This window comes from Thunnus maccoyii, chromosome 3 (genome assembly GCF_910596095.1).
Source record: "Thunnus maccoyii chromosome 3, fThuMac1.1, whole genome shotgun sequence".
Classification (NCBI taxonomy): domain Eukaryota; kingdom Metazoa; phylum Chordata; class Actinopteri; order Scombriformes; family Scombridae; genus Thunnus; species Thunnus maccoyii.
This window is the reverse complement of record NC_056535.1, coordinates 27,828,503-27,848,641: the sequence shown is the minus strand read 5'-3', so window position 1 is coordinate 27,848,641 and position 20,139 is coordinate 27,828,503. Positions and strand designations below refer to the sequence as shown.

The following is a 20,139-nucleotide window of genomic DNA, read 5'->3' as shown; positions in this document are numbered from 1 at the left end:
CTGATTTGCTTTCTGCAGATGCTGAATAGAACATAAGAACCTGGTAACTTCATACTCAAGCGTTGCTTTCTATAATCTGAAGAACAGTCATACAAAAACCTGTCATCATCTGCTCACCCCAAGTTTGTTCCAAGAAAGTTCATACACACATCAAACACACAGCAAGGTAGTTCCAGCAGTTTGCAGTTCCAGCAAACTTAAGAAGCAATAAGTTTCATTCATGCAGCAGAATCCAAATATTTCATTGCCAAACAATTGCACCGTCAGCTAAAAAAAAACGTACATTTACCTCATTACCTCCTACATTTTCCTCACTGACTGTCCCTTATTTATGAAAGCTTAGACAGATCCACACATCGGTGTGTCATCCTGCAGCACTGTGCCAGAAGAAGGCTCTGCTTGCTCACTGTACTGTGAGCACCATCCCCAGCCTGCTCTGTTAAAGGTGCATGACATGAAACTGTTCAAACAGGTGTTGTTCACCTCAACTGTTTAGGGGCTTACTCTTTTCGGTGAAAAGAACATCAGCTCCTCGAGTTTACTGACAGTGGGACAGGTAGAAATGATACTACAATCTTTCTCCATGAATACACCATTTACATTTCCAAAAAGTGTTACTCTAAGGCCATAAAATGTCCCAAAAGTTATCATGTCATTTTAACTACTAGACCTACTACTGCTGCCATTACACTGAATAATATCCTCACATACTTGTAGATGCATAACTTCTGTACAGCTGTTTTCAAAAAGCAGAGATATGCAGCCCTCCCTGAGAAGAAATTGGATTATTTCTCAGTAAATGATTGAGATTGGCAGCCACAGAACAATGGTAAAAAATAATTTCCATCTGCAAAAATGAAGCCAGAAGGTAGATGAATATATATTTAGCTAGCAGGAGTGATGCAGGTTTTGCAATATCCTCTCAAAAACAAAAATGCATTTTCTACTGACATGTCATAAGGTTAGCCCTGTTCTCATAAAATGTACCAGATATGTTATTATGATGAATCTCTTTAGCAAGGCAAAGGGATATTGGTGTTCAGCATTACTTTAATACCATTTACAACACCAGTGGCTTTGTGTGCACTGATCCAAAAGCCCTCACACAGTTGTGATGGCCCCTTAAAAAAAATCCCGAAACTTGAAACAATTTTGGTCATTATAGCAATGCAGTGAATTCAATCAATTCATATCTTTTTTTCTGTATCTTTGAGAAACAGGTTATTTTAAGTTTGAGTTTTAATAATGTTCAGTTTTATCAACACTGTTTGTTCTTGATTTTAGCCGTCAGATCTCAGTGTTCAACATGTAAAGTCACTTTCTTGTTGGTTGTTATGTCAAATACTTTATTCTCCATTGTTTACAATTTTCCTTTTTCATCCACTGTACTAAAAAATCATACTTGTCAGCTTGTGAGTTTTACGTTTTGGTGCTTTTGCTGGCATCTCACAGCCACAAAGTGAAATTTTCACATATAGTATTGTCACAACATCAAAAAAGGCCTTTTGTAATTCTAGCTCAGTGATAAAATGCAGTACTCTGCAGACTGCAAAGCGCCCTTGCCAAGTGTTTAACACTGGTGCTGAGAGTAGAGCAGTGCAATGGTCTTTTTTAAATAACCTGTTTCTTTCTCTTTGTTATCCACTCTAGAAATATGAATAAACAAATGTGTGGTTATCTCTCCACACTGATTATATCAGGCTTTACAAATCTCCAGAGAACACACACAAGCTAATGGCACATTTATCCCCACACATGCAAGTTCCTGGATGGATAATCTACAGCAGACATGGCAATGTCATTTTTCCTGATGGTGTAGCCATGGAAGGTCTGGTACTCCGACTCCCCGGAGGCTACTTGCATGCTACAGCAGTGGTCATCTTTTTGTCTTTATCATGCGAGCCTCATGTTGCTGCTGTGAGACCAAAGCCTTATATCTTCCAAAAGTGCGTTTTTTTATGGGTTGAGAGAGGAAAAAACCTTGTTTCCTTGTCAGCATTTATTTATTTTCTGAAATTACATGACAGGTTTTTAACAGGATTCATGGTGCTGAGGGTCATGAAACTCACTCAGCAAGTAAATGAATAGCTTCACACCAAGTAAGGAAAAACAAGGGAAAAAACACCAATCCTACATTTGCAGTTTTTTCTTGATAGCAGCGGTACACTAATACAGGGATAGAAAAGAAAGAGTGGGATATAGAGGGATCAGAGATTCACTGCTTTAGTTGGCCAGCTAACTGCAGCAATGACATACACACCACTGCATCTGACTAACTCCATGTGGGAAGGCTGGCTGCATTACCGCTCTGGCTCCAACTCTTCTCACCAATGACATGATAATTCCACATGCCTAAGGCCATTCAGAATGAGGACCCGCTGATAGGGTTCCTCGTGATTGCTATCCACTATAGCAGTATGGGCTTGTGGGAGGGCGGTGGATTACAACGGACGGGTGCTGACACTCTTGAAGCTGAAGCATGTCATTAAACAGTAAATCACTCTGATTGAAAAACGCATCAGCTCCCAGCTTTGTGTTTACAAAAGAAGGCCTTCTCCACAGGCACAGATTGTGTTCTTGGCCCGAATAAATCAGCAACCAGTCATTCAAATTCTCTTTCCATGTAACGCTTTCTGAGCCCAGTTTACATGTTCAGTTACAAATCGGTACCTGAGATGTGTTGACTTTGGTGAACCCTCCTCACAGCAGTGTTCATTCATCCACTGTCATTCCTGCTAGTTTGATGAAAGTGATGATAAAAAAACACTTTTTTTTTTTTTTTTATCACCTTTTACATAATCAGAGCTGAATTCTAGCAATACAAATGTGAAGGTGTACCCATCAAATAACCAAATGTTGGATGAGAACAAGTAAAGAAGAAGACAGAACTATGTGGAGTGTAAAACAACAACAAAATAAACATTATAATAAAAACAAGAGATTTAGATCCATAATCTACATAAAAAGCTTTCAATCCATTTGTTAATGTTTGTACATTGCATGTATTTGTGCACATTTCCTACTGATAGAAAATGATCAAGCAAGTTAAGTTGAAAGGAAACGTTAAATTGTTAACAGCCCTGTTTTGGTAGTTGGGGCTATCATTTTAAGTTACACCACCATGACATTTTTGAGGTCTGGGAATCAAGCAACACAGGTAGGTACAGCTTTACAACAGAGAGACCAATATGGCAACACAAGCTGTCAGACAAATCGCTTGTGTGGCTGCTATGAGCACTCCGCATGAAAAGCTGTGAATAGCAGAGCTGCCACATGCTCACATCTCAGCCGTGACGTAAAAATGTATCAAAATCAAGAGGAATGAAGGCCAAAATAACAGAAATAGGTTGGATAAGTGAATTTAGCTTTAAAATAAAGGTGTCATCCTTGTATCCTGTACAAGGAATAGAAACTAGACAGTACATTTAGGATTTTATGTCATTTTATGAGCCCCAAAACAATTATTTCTCTGGTGGTTTAGTCTGGATAGCCTGCACAACAATCAGGCAGTTTCAAAAGGCAGCAAAGTGCCAAGATGCCCTCGCTGTGGTCCATTCAAAAATTGTACTATACTGTCTTATTACTGTTTATGACATAATCTAACCAGTGTTTAACCAAACCTATGTGGGACTATAAATTAAATATTTGATAACTTTTTTATGGTCATAAAAAAGTCCTATTATCTTCATGTCCTAAGAAATAAAAGGAATGAGGCAATCAAGGTGTTTCTATATCTGTCTCTCCTTTTAAAAGCTTTAATAGCCTCTAAGTTACCCACTTAGTGAATATTTTTTATTGATAATAATGTGAATAAGATATATAATATGGGCCATTTACATAATCTATACACCTGTTTGCCTTAGGCTCTGGACTTTTTTCTGGACATTTTTCAGAGGGGACCCACATAACATTGACTAAATGCAAAAATTTCAAATGGAGAGAAATGGAAATGTAAAGCATTAATACATTGGCCATAGCTTTTTCAAAGAGCCTCCCCTGATCAATACATTACTCATTTGCCTTAACCTTCTGCCTTCAAATCAGTCACCTGGCTGTGGAAGTGGAGTTATCAGCTGCATTTATTGATTACATGTGTCCGCATTGCTGGACTTTCACACTGGACTTTGGTACCGGGTATATTATATGTGTTAAATTACAGATGATGCGTGCAACTGTGCCAAAATTCTTGTTTTGCTGAAAGACATGAACACAAATATTGATGCAGTATGCCACATTGGAGCTATGGCATCCTGTCTTTATTTTAGTAAAAATGATTCAACATGAGCTACAACATTCATCCTCTGTCCTTGCAATCACTTTTTGCAACAAAAAGCAACATATTTTTCCACAAATTCTTTCCTGGAAGTGATAATGCTTAAATGTGTTTTAGACACTACAAATCAGCTCTGTTTGTTTACACTGCTTAGAGGCACAGATGAGGAAAAGAGCTGAGAAACTCAGCCATCCATTTTTCTCATACATTTAGTTGCACTGACATCTAAGCAAAGGTAGGCCATAGCCATAAATCACAGAGCACAATAACAGGCACATTTTGGGCCGGTCCATCATTGGCTGTGTTTTGTTTTCTCATTGCATCTTGGCAAATTGCTGTTATTAATGGGAGAAAGCATAGTTTGCAGCCCTCATTAGATGTTGTTCCAACAGTGCCTCTGATGGATTAAGACAAGCCGGAGGCCTTGTCTGCCTCTACAACCAGCTAATATGAGCCAATTAAATGCTGTGCACTCTCTGGCCACTCCACACTTGCTTATGTGCTCTTACAATGATATCCAAGTATTCAGCTTCGTTGCCAAATGGATTTTAGTTTCAAGTAAGTAGATTTTCTGCAGAACCGTATGCTTACCCTCACACTCCATGATAATAAATTATTTCCCTTTAAAGCAGTTGGTTTCTTCGAGGTTGCTGAACATTTTCCTTTGATCAGAAGTAAGTTTAAAATCTTCATCCACATCTTTTAGATCTCTCCCCTCAGTAATCGGAGCTATTTGTGACACAAGCGCTGTTGGTTCTACCTGGGATGTGAGAGTCACAGCTGTATCTAGCAGGGTTACTTTTCAAGGTAGCGTCAGCCTAGCAGAACATCTGATTCATACAGAAAAAGCTTATGGGTAGATGGCTGTGAGCGCTATATAAATATACCCCGGGCTTCCTTCGAATGCAGGGCTTATAACACAGGAAGGATCGATATTGTGCAGCGCTAGCATGAAAACAGAATGTAATTCTCTCTGTCTGCTGAATTTAAGCTCAGCTAAACCGAAGGTGTTCACAGTGCCAGACATAACTTGTCAGAGCTTACTGGATATATCCAGCCTGACACTTAAGTCATATTACCTTAAAAGGCTCAAAATGTCATCTATGAAAACAATTTACACTGAAGCATTGTGATTTTAACAAACTGTTATGCTGTTTCGTATTCTGTCTTTCATCCAGTTTTTCAAAGAACTAAAATCACCACTATAATTTATGGATTGCTCTTTTCATCAAAGGAAAATCACTCTCCCCCTGAGAATTAAAATAGTTTGCATAACACACTGAAGTAAAATAAAAGCTGTAAAATGATGTTTCCAGCCTCAGTCTGTACAACATGCAACATTATTAACTTAAAGCGGTTGGTTGGAGGTTTTGTTTGTTTTAACGTCATTGCTGGTGTTTCCAGAGCTTGCAGCATGAAGTTCAATAAAAGCAACAATTTTGTCTTTTTCTATAGTGATCAACATTTGAAAATGTTTGAATCATATCAATGTGACAATTTGTGATGAACAGCAGAATAATTGTGCTGCAGGTTTTATGTGAAATAAAGGGAGGGAGGGAGAATAATGCCATATTGTTTGTGAGAGCCTGCAAAGTCGATTAAATGTTGATTTTTCAGTATTTTGAGTTGACAAGGTCTGATCGGAGACTTGTGTGTCCAATCAGAGCTGATACGGCTCCGGGGCAGCTGTCTAAACGATCACAAGTGTTGAATTATCTCTGATGGGTGACGACTTACATAAACACTTGCACTGTGTTGATTTTTTATGCTTGGAGTTGAATTAACACTGGCGTCTTTACTGTGTGAATATTCCCCTTATTAGCCCATGTTTTAACAAGGGCATCAAGTATAACAAGAGATATTGCTTCTTTGGAACACTTTCAACAGAGAATTGGCAAATAAAATGTGTGTAATTTATGAAGTCATTTGGATGGCATTCGATGGTTATTGAATTGCGTGGGAATTATGCCCTAATGTCTTAGTATGTGCAGCCTGCAACTGCTCCAGTTTTCGTAGGGATTATTTGAAATGTGAACTTCCCTGGCATGAGTGCATAACCCATGTAATTTGCTCTTTTAAAAATTCCTCATCCCTCCCCACATGCTCTGGAGCATTTTTCTGTCATTGGCCATGTTACATTTTCCTCTGTGCCACATAGCCAATGAATTGTTCACAATTAATCCCTGCAACCACACAAGTAGACCACTAGATTTGTGTACAGTATTCTTTGTATTGTCTGAATAATGCACCCTAATTACAAGCTTTATTATTCTGTTTAATTGTTTTTAATTTACAAGTATACAGTGCATATCCTGCAGGAATAGGTTGAATTAGGAAGGAGTATTCTACAACCTATAACTAAAAATGTCCCTTAATAAAGATAACGCACATGTTTATCCCCTGATGTGTGAGTAAAACTATTCCACAGAGTCAATTGACTTTTTTTTTCTTGTAATATGCATTACAACCACCTCTCTGGAAAACTCACAGAGAGACATTTACAAGGCCAGACTGCTCCTCTTGTGGGTTCATAGTAAGTGGTTAGGATTTTCTCTAAGAGCATCAGCTCTGTGTTAATGACATGCAGTCTCCGGAAAGGTTTATCCATTCAATTTGACTCTAGAGAGAAGATCTCTTCAGCCTGCTGATTAAATTAAGATTCTTTAATAAGCATATCTAGGTGCACTGACACGAGAGACATGCTGATCTGTGTCTACCAATGCAGATACCCAAGACTATCCATTTAAAAAGGAAGTCACATGGAATTTCTGCAGTGTCACGTCTTTTTCTTTCAGTTACGTAGCAGATTTTGTTAGTGATCATTCACCTCTTTTCTACTTTGCTGTGCCATATAAATCCACAGCTGTATTGTGTAGTCATTTTCTAAAATGAGAAGTTCAGTGTGTGCACTTTTTCATGGTGGACACACAGTATACCTTTGAATTATTCACTAAAGTCTTATTCTCTTTGACACTGTCCTAAATAGTATGTAAAACTGGGTAATTCTGGAAATCCATACTATTTCGCTAGTGCAATATTTTAGGTTTAGAGTTAACCTTTTTGTGAAAGATCAACAACTATGTAGACATAAATTCTTACACCGAAGGTCTTGCAAGGAACACTCTCCTATGTTTGAAAAGAGAAAAAAATGTGCACACTTCAGCATTATTGCAGTCAGGCAACTGAATTGTCCCTATACAGAGTAAGGGCCAAACAAGGTAAAAATGAGCATCAGTGAATGAATATGCTGAAGGTTCTCTTTTTATGAAAGTCAGTAGGAGATAATTGCACTTGCAATGTGGCTGTCTTAGACACATATAAATGCTTTTCTTATTCAACCTCTTAGGTATTTTGGTGACTCAGTGTGAACATTGCTGCATCTATGTGGGAGGAGAAGCTCACTAGGGGGTGTATCACTAACAATCAAGGGGAACGGAGCAATATGGAATATGCAATAAAGATTTGCATGGATTTATGCAAACACCATGCCAAAGGTTGATGACGCAGTCGTGTTTTTCTATGATATTTTGTCAATGAAAAGATCCTTTTCAAGAGTCAACCCATTTTGTGGCCGCAGTAGAAAAATGACATTTTTCATTATGACTACCCATACAGTACATGTGGGTGTAGTGGGTATGATTGTCACCTAACATAAGGCAAAGTATACATTGTGACACACATAGTAGAGACTGGCTGCCACCTCTTTGTTGAGTAGTAGTCGTGTAGACAAAAATGTTCCTGTGCTCGACCAGCCAGGGCCTGGTTCATCTAGCCAAAATACTGTTTTTTTGTGTGAAGTGAGTCCTTGATTTAATAACAGGAACCATCCTTTCCTCTCTCTCTCTGCATTTCCTCTCTCTATTTCACCCAACTCAAATAACAGAAATCTTAGAAAAAAAAAATACATTTGAAAAAACGCAAAGAGGGCTTTTAGATATTTAACCTTGTAACATTTTGTCCTTGAATTACAGAACAGAATTACAATACATTATTGCAAAGCAGCAGCATCTCTAGTTTCCCTTTCTTTCTTTGCAATGATCACCTGTAGAGTCAGTTGAGACACTAATAACCCCATAGTGGTTTATATTCTTTTATAAAGACAATCATTAGTCATGGGGTCCCATTTTCCCCTTTTTTATACCGTATTTCTACTGTGATATCAATCTTTTTTACAAAATACAATTCCCTTGAATGTATTGAAACAACTATTATATTTTGAAGATGGTTGCTTGTCTGTCAGTCTTTCAGTGGAAGTCAGCCCACACACCACTGCTGGCTCTGCTAGCCAGAAACTTCCCTTTCCCTAATGTAAAATAGATATATTTTGAGATAGTTATATTTTTGGATACTACAATGAGACCTCCCTTAATTTTAGGTTATGTGTTACCACTTGAATGCATCCTTCATTCAGCCTTCATTTAATTGCCCTCCTCTGGTTTTTGGATGCATTTATTTTCTCCCATTTTCAAAGGGTAATTGCATTTGTATTTTTATTTGGGCGATATAATTTCAAACCTATGCTGATATGCTCTATCACCTTGTGCATGTATGTGTATGTGCGGAATAGATGAATTATACCTGCAGGTCTGTGTGAGGCATTGTGTAGAAGGTTTTTGCAAAGTGCTGATGATCAGGCATAATACAGCGAGGTCAGGAATCCATCTGGGACTCCACTCTTTGAGAAGTTGAACTTATTAATCAGTGTCTAATGTCAGAACTGAATAGTCTGCCCTTGCAATTGACAGTTCTTTCTGATTTTTCCTTTACTTAATTTTTTATCATATTTATTAGTGAGCGTATGTGTGCGGTTTGTTAATGTGTTTTTTTGCCGTTGTCTGTTCATGCCTGTTATTACAAAAGACTTTGTTAAATCTTAATGAAAAAAATAAAGTATTTTCAATTATCTGACAATTGCAAAGCTCCAGGCTGTGTATTGCATTGTACTAATTAGACAGTAGATTTTCTGATTTCTAAATATAAGAAAAAACATGTTATTGCATACAGATCACGACTGAGCTGCCCTTTTCAAGCTATGGCAGCATTACCTTTGAAATATATTTAATCAGGAGCCCAAGATATTTTTCTACGTTACTCATTATATACTTTCTAGTTTCATCACTATGAATGGGAAATTATTCACAATTGTGAGAGTTGTGATGCCATCCAAATGCCTTTGCTAAGAAGAGGTTTATTGACTTAACATGTTTATTCAAAGCCAAACAACTTCAGATAAATATCTGAAGTTGTTGCAAAGCTTTTGCAGATTTTGTTTAGCAAGGCATGCAGGATAAATTCCATGTAAATCATTCAGAGTGAGGAGTATATATGCCCTATAATATGCATACATCCATCCAGATTTCACACATTTTTCTGTTTCAAGGAAGATGGATTTTGAATTTGTGAAAACAGGATAGAAAATACTACAAATTGTTCTGAAAGAACTTCTAACAGCTACAGCTATGGTGCATGTTGCATAGTCTTGGGGAAAGATTAGAGAAGTGGTTGTACTCTAACTCAAGTTTGTTTGTTTAATCTCCAAACCAGATGAATAAATTGTGCAAGGTCACTGAAAAAAAATGAATGTTCTTCCCTTCCTTAAGTAACTACCACTGAAGTGCTATTTACCAAGATACTTAACCCCCATGTGGGAAAGTGCTTGTTGTGTAATTGCATAAAGATGAATGATGGCGTTATTCCAAAAGAGAATGTGGAGTCAGTCAATCTTAGGCTTTTTAAACATGATTAATATACTTTAAATACATTTAAATACATTAATGCTTATCGCTGTTGTCAAATATTTACTCCTCTAAAAAAAAAAAAACATTCCAAAAAAGTATCTCGTTCTGGCAAAGTGTTCTTTTATGATGTATTTTTTAATGGCTGTAATGAAACTCATCTTTTTTCCTCCTTTTTTTTCAGGATATTTGACAGTTACCATAGAGCCCCTGCCTCCTGTTGTTGTGGGAGAGACTGTTACTCTCAAGTGTAACTTCAAAACTGACGGACGGCTTCGAGAGATTGTTTGGTACAGGGTGAGTAAACCTGTCTATACTTTCAATCCCATTCAATAGCCAATACACTCCAATAACATCCATTTAATTCATACCAAACCAATCAGAATCTGAGGGGGTCAATGCTTATAGTCATATCACAGGTTTATGACTGTTAGAAGAGAATAACCACGCACTGTCAATTTGCAGTTGGTAGGAAACAAGCTATTATTTTGGCCAGCTGTATGGGAGGCATCGCTGGCTGTTGCTTGGGAATTTGATTTCTCAATCCGCTGGTCATCACCATCATTTCTTAATAGTTCACAGCTGGTGATTCAACAGTTATAAAAATCCCACTTGGTTTACTACACTGCCTAAGTGATGCCAATAATCAAATTGCTGTAGAACAAAAAATAAATAAATAAAATTATCAGTGTATCTCCAATATTGAGTTTATGTGGTCCATAAAACGGGCATGTTTTTAGGTATTGTATGAACATGAATATCAGTAAAGAAATCTGCAAAATATTGCAATGCACAGATGATAAATTTGTTTCACCTCAACAGAGTCACTGATGAGCACTTGAAATGGAAAGCAGTAGCAGCTGCCACAATCACATACTTGTCTGACCATTATTTTTGCCAAAAACTCTCCAATAGTTCTTGAGAGCTATACAGATTTGCTTTGTAAATCGGCTGACTCTTCACCGAGTTGTTAGTGAGGCTGGAGAGTGGTGATTGGATTTGTATAATGTAGTACACCAAAATAGTGGAGGCTTAATTTATATCATTCATTCATTCACATACTATCAATCAGTGCTATGGGTCTTTCTTAAAATGCATTCTTGCTCTGTTTTGTCTTGTTCATGATGCAATTTATATAATCTAATGATAGATGGGTTTCCAAAACAAACGTGAACAAACACTAGGACAAATTCATTGAAAGGGGGACTTTGCTCATGAGAATAAACTAGAGTGTACAGTTGTTTAAAGCAGCACTCCCTTGACTTGATGCATGCAGTTCAGTTTACTCATCATGAGTAGTACTATTCAGCCTGAGAAAACAGTTGTATAATGTATTCTTTGTCTCTGAAAAGTCTAAAAAAATGACCCTGATGATGCCATCTGTCGAAATGTGCTCTTGAGTTGCATGGGAAACGTGGGAATGTTTTTGGAGCTTGACTCATGATTTTAAACCATTCGTTTTTTTTATTTTAATAGTCTCTATAAGTCCCCTGACTTTATGGAAGTGCAATACTAAACTGCTGGAGCACCACCTAGGTTAGTGAGCCCCAGTGACAACTGAGTATTCATTTAAGAGGGATGGTGATGAAATTTTAAAAATCCTGCCTTCTCTGCTATACAAAAATCCTGTAAAGCAGAGAGGGTATATGAGTACAGTTCTGTTACAGAATGAAAATATTTCAGTGGGCCATTATCAGCTGATTGCACCAGTTTACTCCCATCAAATGATAGGCCTCTGATAACAAAAAGTGAAAATAATAAGCTTCAAAGGAAGCAATTTATTGCTGCTGTACTGAACTGTATTAGATTACATATGTGTAAACTGTAAAGTGTATATTAGCCTCTGCACACTTTCACACTCACTTAATTTTTGAACTCTTCATCAACTTGGGTCACTGACCAATCAGCTGGCCCAGGTGATCTTAGTGGCCATTGGCCAACGTGTAATATTTACTGATCAATTCAGCATCCTGCTTAATAATTATCTAATCAGTATTTGATTGTTGTGAGTGTACAGTACAACACTATGGTGACATTCACCTTGCTTTCACCGTCCACTCGGGGCTGAAACAATCTGATGAGCAGCGGTTTATTGCTTAGGCAGGACTTTAGTTTCTGCTTTTCACTTTTATTATTGTGAAATGAAACGGTGTCTCTGTACTCATCTTAGCAAATGCTGACCTTTCAAGGTAGAATGGAAAGAGATTTGTGGCACTTTACCCATTCACCTTAGTGTCATTGATCACTTTCATTGCTGTGACAATTTCATTTAATCAGGCAGGATTGGGGTGCATTGTTTAACTTGTATTCTGTCAGGTTTTTGCGGTGTCTATTGATAGCTGTAGTTTAAATAACCACTCTCAGAATAGTGCTTCCCATATTAAGTTTTCTCGTGAGGAAAGCAAAGAGGTTGTAAGAGAAATCGGCCCCATCTCTCCGGTGGCCTCTGCTCAGCACAACCGTTGATAAATTATAAATCAATTACTCACACTTGGCTGCCAAAGTTTCTTTAATCTCTGTCTTTTATTTGACTAAATTGTGTTGACTTCTCATTTTACCTCCTGTTCAAATGGAACTGGGGTTCATACTCACCTGGGGAATCCTCATATCTAATCGAAGCTTGGCCAATCAGACAGAGGGCTGAATAAACTGAATATTTCAGCAAGTGTTCACTCGTGGTGCTAGATCTTGACGTATTCTGTTTGAGGATTTTTTAATGCATAACACATCCACACTTCAGTCAGAATTAGCACGTCTTAGGGTGTACTTAAGATAAACCTGATTACTTCAGAGAACCTTTCAAGCCACACAAATTCTCTACAACATTATATATAGAACAAGAGAGATAAAAGTAATGGATTTGATATAAGTGCCACAATGGTTTGTATTATATTAAAGCATTTTTTTTATTTTTCTTTATCTCTAAGCCTTTCTTGTTAAGATTTTGACTTGACCTTTCCATATTATTTGAAATAAACTTCCAATACATTACTTTACCATTGCATTAATACTGAATGAATACTAAAAGGTATCCTGTTGACTTTTTGACCACTAGTAGGACTACGGAGCAGTGTTTTTATGAATGGGTTTATTTGTCTTATAAACGCCCACTTGGCACAGTAACACAGTAATCTGTCAGTAAAAGGCAGAGACGAAGAAGGCGGCTAGGAAGTAATCAGGGATGTACTGTAACCAATGCAGGTTTCAAAATGTTCAAAAGGTCTTTGTAAATATTGTATTAGGAAGGAAACACATTCACCAAATTTGTTAGACCTCAAAGATACGCATATTGGGTTTGGTGAATGTCACTGAATGTTAACAGAAACTTTGCATGTTTATAAGAAGACTCCATAGGATATCTTTAAAAAACACCACAGAAGCAAATTTTAGATTGAGAAAGGTGTTTGACACCTATCCTCCATTTCTTATTCAGCATACAGTAGCCATCAGCTGCACCTTTTCCAATGACCACTTTGAAAATGTAGTGGCTGTGATGATTAAGTATTAATAAAGTAGCATAAATCTCTTTTAATACTTTGAACCCAAAGATTTTTCAGGTCTGGCCAGAGTCCATATCTACACAACCTGCAAGGTCCGCTTCCTGGAAGCACTGTGATGTAACTTCTGTGCAGTGTGGGAATATATCATTAAATGCATGCAGTGGATTATATATGAGTGTTTAAACATGAACATGAAATATCAAACAAATTTAACCAGAAAAAAGGTTAAATAAACATAAGACCCTTCTCTTTTTATGCCTCTTACCCATATCCACTGATAATAATCATAGAAATGTGATTAATTAAAATGGTTGATGGCAGAAAATAGGGTAAGGCAGCTAAAATTGAGACTAACAAATAAGATCCTGCAAGGTAATGGGCCAAGGTATTCTAAGTATTTTATGCTTGTTAGGGACTCACATGACTATTCAACTAGAGGCAGGGCCAGATATTGTGACATTGACAGACACTGACAGACATTATACCATGTAGATTTAAGACCTGTTCTGGGTAAAATACCTTTTTGTACATAGCAGCAGTAGAATGGAGTAGACTTCCAGTAGAGATAAAAATCAAGACAGTATTGCCATAGGTTTAAACATGCATGCGGGTAATGGTTATCTGACAAAAATAAAAGGATGACTTGAATGTATGTGGTGCATTTATGTGGGTATGTGTGCTCAGAGGATACTTTGTTGGGTGCGCCTAATGAGGTGGCCTCACTCAAAGATGGGAGTGGCCACTTTGTTGGATGTGCCAGGGGTGCTGGTGAGGTGTCCGCTGGGTCTATGTGTATATGTATATATATATATGGATGTAAATAGGTGGAAATGGAAGTAGTTATGTATACAAATATGTGTGTATAGATAGATAGATAGACATTTTATATATATATTTGTTTTGATGTGTCAAATAAATCAAAAAAAAAATCCCTTATAATACCTCTACTTTAGTTTACTGGTGACACAAGATTAGTGGACAGACAAAGACAGGGAGTGAATGGAAGAGAGTCAGAGCAGTCGTCAGTAATGGATGTGGTATAGCCCTGCTGCTAATGCTTCCAGAGCAAATAAATGAAAGCCTCTCAAGTGTGTATGATATTGCACTACAGGCCACATGAATGTTTTTAGTGAGTGCTGCATACTGGCAGGCCATGGATTAAGCACTATGGATATGTAATACCATCAAGCTGTCTGCTATACTTTAATAGCGTACCAAATAGTAATGATGGATCATTTGATAGGGTGGTGCTAATGTGCTGCCTGTTTAGGAGAAGGATGTCAGCGTGGCTGTGCTCAGAGACTGCTCCTCAAAGACATGCACACAAGCTCATCTGATGCTGTGCTCATTTTAATTTATGTCATCCTAATGAATATACAGATATGGGACCCATCCCAGTGGGCATCCAGGTGCGCCATGCTGACAGTGGTGGAGCAGGCGGTATCTGTTAGCTTGCCTGTTGAGTGCTGTTCTGCACTATGCTTAATTTTAATCACTGGATCAACCGTCTCTGCTCTCCTGTTCTCCCTCCTCCCTCACTCTGCCCATTACAGAATTCCTCCATCCTCCCTGACATAACTCTTCTGGGATCCTCTCTCACACCAACGCAAGTGTCTTCCCTAAGACACTTCCTTAATTTACCACTGGCCTGTCTGCTATCTGAGGTGGTTCTCTTCTCATCATTCAGCTATGTCCACCTCTGTCCATTTCATTAATATGATTCAAACTCACCAGTTTTAATAATCCTGCTCTCTGCTGAATTGAACACCTCTCTCTGACTCCATGTGCAGTATGAGAAAACCCTAGTTTTACAAGATAGCGAGAAACAATATCGACAATTAAAGAGAAACATATTAATTATGTCCCAGATACATTTTGGTTTTCTCTTGTTAAGAAATTGTAAAAATAATCAGCTTGGGTTATTGCAAGCAGGAGTTAGCCAGAAAATACTGAAATCCAGCCTCCACATTTTGACCTTTTTGTTAGATATGGTCATGTGATATTTTTTTTCTGATGAAATGAATGAAGACTGAAGGTTAAAAGATAATGGTTTCCTTTTTTCAAAATTTCTCATTCAAATTCCCAGGCAAATATATTTTATTTTTCAGTTAAGAACAGTGTAGCTAATACAGAATGGGTGAATATCATGTGTCAGTATGATGAGGTTCTCTTGAAATTATACATTTGTACATGACTAGGTGGATAAACTTGCTTTTAAAGAACATCGATTTAAGGTAACAAATCACAGAAAGACTATAGAAGACTATAGGTGCATGTTAAGCATGTTTTTATATAGTCAGTTGATAATCACCAAATTGGTCATAAATGTTTTAAGTTGCAGCACAAATAAAAAAAACATAGTGGTTTCAAGTATAATTAACTTGTGAATTATCAGTAACATTAAGTCCCTGCTTTCTTTTGAATAGCAACTTGATCCACAAGGTATACAGTAGCTGAATTTATATTTGATAATATGCAGTGCTAGAGAAAGAAATTATGGTTATCTTGTCAATTAAAGTTTTTATACAAAATGTGTGAAGTGGGATTCCTTCCCCTCCAATGTGGGTGTGTTGGTATTTGTGTTGGAGCTGCAACAAATCAATAGTTTATTATGTCCAGAAAGGACACTAACCAAAGACAGTTGTAAATCTCAATCAGCTGACTACCACTGAAAGCTTGTCAACTCTTAATGAAGCCATCTGCCTCCACAGATTCTGTTCAGAGCATTGCAAGTTAGCTTCACAACCTGTGCTTTGTTACCACAAGGCAACTGTATATAGATATACATTGTAAATATGTGGTTGTACCACTGCTATCTCAAACTGAACTACATTTCTACTGTATCTCCAAGAATTAGACGCCAAAATGTTGCAGCTGTAATGATGAATGACCACCAGGCAGGGTTACTCCATTTTTTTGGGTGGCATTTTATTTGGCCGAACCAGTAAAAGTAGCCTAAATGCATAACAGCTTAAGTGAATGTAATACTGTGATACATTATTGTTCCAAACAATATTCAAAAGATAAATTGTTACACCTACAGGAGTGTGCTCCCTTTCATGCCAATGGACAACACTGGTTAAGGTTTCCTTTATCTCACTTCAAGACCATGTTATCTCGACATTAGTCTTTCCATAACCTTAACCACATAGTTTTAGTAGTGTTTAGAAAATGCTTTTGGAGAGCTCAATTGCCATTTTGCAATGCACTGAAAAATGACCTATTTTGTTGTTAAGGACATTTGTTTCTGTGGTAACATGGAGAGGCTCTCTTGGGTAAGACAGTATTCGCCCTCTCTCTGAAAGTTCTAATAAAATGGGACTGTTTGCTGAGACTTTATGGTGTCTTCTGAACCAAGAGTGAGATAGTCACTTATACTCTATGTATCTACTTGATTTTATGTGATTAAATGTGCAGTGTGTAGAATTTAATGGCATCTAGTGAAATGCACTTGGCAGAAATAGCATATAATATTCATAAGTATGTTTTAATTAGTGTATAATCACCTGAAAATAAGAATCATTAAATTTTTGTTACCTTAGAATGAGCCCTTTATATTTATATAGGGAGCGGGTCCCCTTCCGCGGAGTCTGCCATGTTGCACCACCATGTTTCTACTAGGAGTGCACGTAAATACAAATACGTTATTCAGCAAAGCATAAATAGTGGGTTTTTACGAATATTTGTTTCATACAAATATTTTAAAAATTATTTGTTTTTGGGGGAAAAAAACCATGTCAAATACCAGTGCACAGGTCGGTTACATTTCATAAATGAAAAGGGCAAAGGAATAATCGCCTTTGAAGTTCTTCTCTACATGTTACACGGTGTGCTGTCTCCGTGTCATGGGTGTACAAATAGGTAGAGGTCTGTCTGCAATGAGGTGATGCGTGAAGTTTTAGCTCAGTAGTCAGCACTGTCGTCTATGATCTAGGAGACTCCAATTCGAGACCTAGTCTGGTGACCTCCTTCATAAGGTAGTTTATTCATGAACACTTATTGTAACACTTTAATTTCCTAAAATTTAAAGCATAATAAAAACAAAAACAGGATTTTTAAGCCTCTTCCACTTTTATTTGAATACAAATACAAATTTAAATACTAGGCCCTCTGCACATCCCTAGTTTCTACAGCAGCCAAGAACAGACAAACCAAACACTGACTCTAGAGAGGACCTTTCACATTTTTCATGAGTTTCGTGGCAACTGTAGGTTCCCCTACATGTTTGGAAGGGGAGGGGGAGGGGATGAGTTATCAGTTGGTTGCAATCTGCAACCTCACCGCTAGATGCCACTAAATCCTACACACTGGTCCTTTAAATCTTATTTTCCAAAGTAATGTACCTACTTACACCCAGTGCTCACACCTCATAAGCAGACCACAGTCCCTAGTGACTTAGTAGGAGTTCTCATATCCAAATGCTGCATGCACTGTTCTTCCCTCTCAACACATTGCTATTATCTTAACAGCACAGAAGTGCTGTACACGTGTACTTAAGTGTTTGCCAGCTGTGTTTGGACACAAGCCAGCTACATTAGTTGCTTTGAGGAGCAGATGATGTTTATATTTGGAAATATGAAAATAGCTCCTCACATGAAACAATGACCTGACTACAACTGTAAGGTCTAACTTACAGCAAGAAACTTATTCAGAGACATAAGTGAGACAGCTACTTGGTGCCCACACAAACTCTGTGCAACTCATCTTATTCTAATACTCCCAACTCTTACAATGCCTCTGGTACTGTTTTTCAGATTTACTTGTGGCCCACATTTTGACAAATCCCATTAAATCTGTTGACAGTGTCAAAGCACAATGTAACAGCTATGCAAATGACTTATCTGTTGTCACAGTCTGCCAAGAAATATAGGAGTGCATTACCTGAGGGCAGTGTGTCACTGGATTTGCTGTTGGCTTTTTCTGGCCACAAGTTCCCCCAAAATGCAACGGCAAAGATATATTACTGGATACTCAACAGAAAACTGGTGTTTTTCTAGTCGGTAATCCTGTTTCTTGACTGTGGAGAGACACAGGAGGCGTCATATGTTAAATCCGAGTTTAAAATCTTCAAAACAGGGTTGCCTGGGCAACTGGAGTCTGCGAGTACAGAAGAGAGCTCACTGAGTGTGTACGCACAGCACTCTCCTGTGGGGTTTTTGGGTGTCTAACTTCCTGCTGTTAAATCCCCAAGTGTAATTGTGTAGGGAGAAAAGGAAAAGAAATCTTGACTTGGTTATGTTCTATTGTAGTGTATAGTAATTTATGAATAATGTGCATATATCTATCTATCTATCTATCTATCTATCTATCTATCTATCCATCTATCTGTCTGTCTGTCTGTCTGTCTATAGTGCAGACAACAGTTTTTGAAGACAATTATGTATGCTTTTTGCTATATAATTAAGTATGCTTGAAATGAACTTGGTCATATGACATGTAAAGGCAAAATGTTTATACCTGCTCCAAATTGACACATTCAAAGGTGAGGTAAAAACCTGCTTCCATAGCATCCTTCTGGCTCCATCACATGTTCTCTCCTCCAAGAGTTCTATGCCGTGCAGCTGGCCAATCGCTACATAAAGTTGGTGTAATTGTTGAATCTTCTTGTCTTTTGGAAAGTTGGAGCCCCCTCCCCTATCTCAGCAGTCGATAAGGTGGTTTCAGACACTGAAAGCACTTAATTTCATGTAAGCACATTGAGGACTTGAAAGCAATATTTAGCAGTTCCATTCACTATGTACTTGTATTTTTATGTTTGGGGAAACTTCCTCCAATTTTGGAACTTAGAGTACCATCATCAAATGTAATCAAGGCGCGGTAATTCTTCTAGTTTTAGATAATGAATCAACACGCTCAACCCAGATGCTGAATCCTCAAAGGCAAAAATCAAAAATCAGAAGTAGGACAGCACTCCACTTAAATTGTTTATTCATGCATTGCATGGATGTTCCGGGCAGCTGCCCTTCTTCAGTGCACAAATTGGCAACAGTGTTAAAACTAGGCACAGGTGAGCTATATAACAGTATGATGAACAGTTTAAGTGGAGTGTTACATAGATGTCTTCACATGTGCCTAAGAGCACTAAGAAATGCATAAATCCTTGCATGTATCACCACAGCCTCTTATCAACAAATAATAATATCATGGGCAAATCATGAGCAGAACCACAGGACATGGTGCTGCTACAAGGTCTGTGCCAAATTTTTTCCCCAGCCTCTGTCCATGGTGCTGATGTGCTCTGGCTCCCAGGGCATGTTCACAGTGTTTCCAACATCTCGTGAATCTACCCACAGGATCATTTGTCACCTGTGGTAATTAACCCGCTTGTTAAACAAATGTTCTGCCTATTTTTCTGATACTGTATGTAGCCAACCTTAAGGTTGCTGAGTCTTGACATAAGTCCCTGTGAGGAACTACTTTGTTCTCTATTTTTAAGTCTGTGTGCTTTAACTTCATACATTAGTACTTTCTAGATGGAGAACGTTTAGCGTGACAAAATTTAGTTTCCCTTTTTTCTGTTACTAGGACTTATGCTCATTGAGTTATTTAGTTAGTGTGCCCTTCTTGGCAGTTGGTTTGTTGCTGTCCTCAGTAGACTTCTTTTTTGATGGTAGCATCATTAAAATAACTA

General features: G+C 37.8%; 1 protein-coding gene across 3 annotated transcripts in view; it reads left to right on the top strand.

The window, feature by feature from the left end:
• Positions 1 to 20,139, top strand: part of igsf21a (immunoglobin superfamily, member 21a) — a 186,936-nt gene that overhangs the window by 58,664 nt on the left and 108,133 nt on the right. For all 3 annotated transcript variants that reach the window (XM_042406772.1, XM_042406771.1, XM_042406773.1), the window contains exon 2: positions 10,193 to 10,305. In XM_042406772.1, coding sequence (XP_042262706.1) covers positions 10,193 to 10,305 — 113 coding nt within the window. The remainder of the gene's footprint in view (positions 1 to 10,192; positions 10,306 to 20,139) is intronic.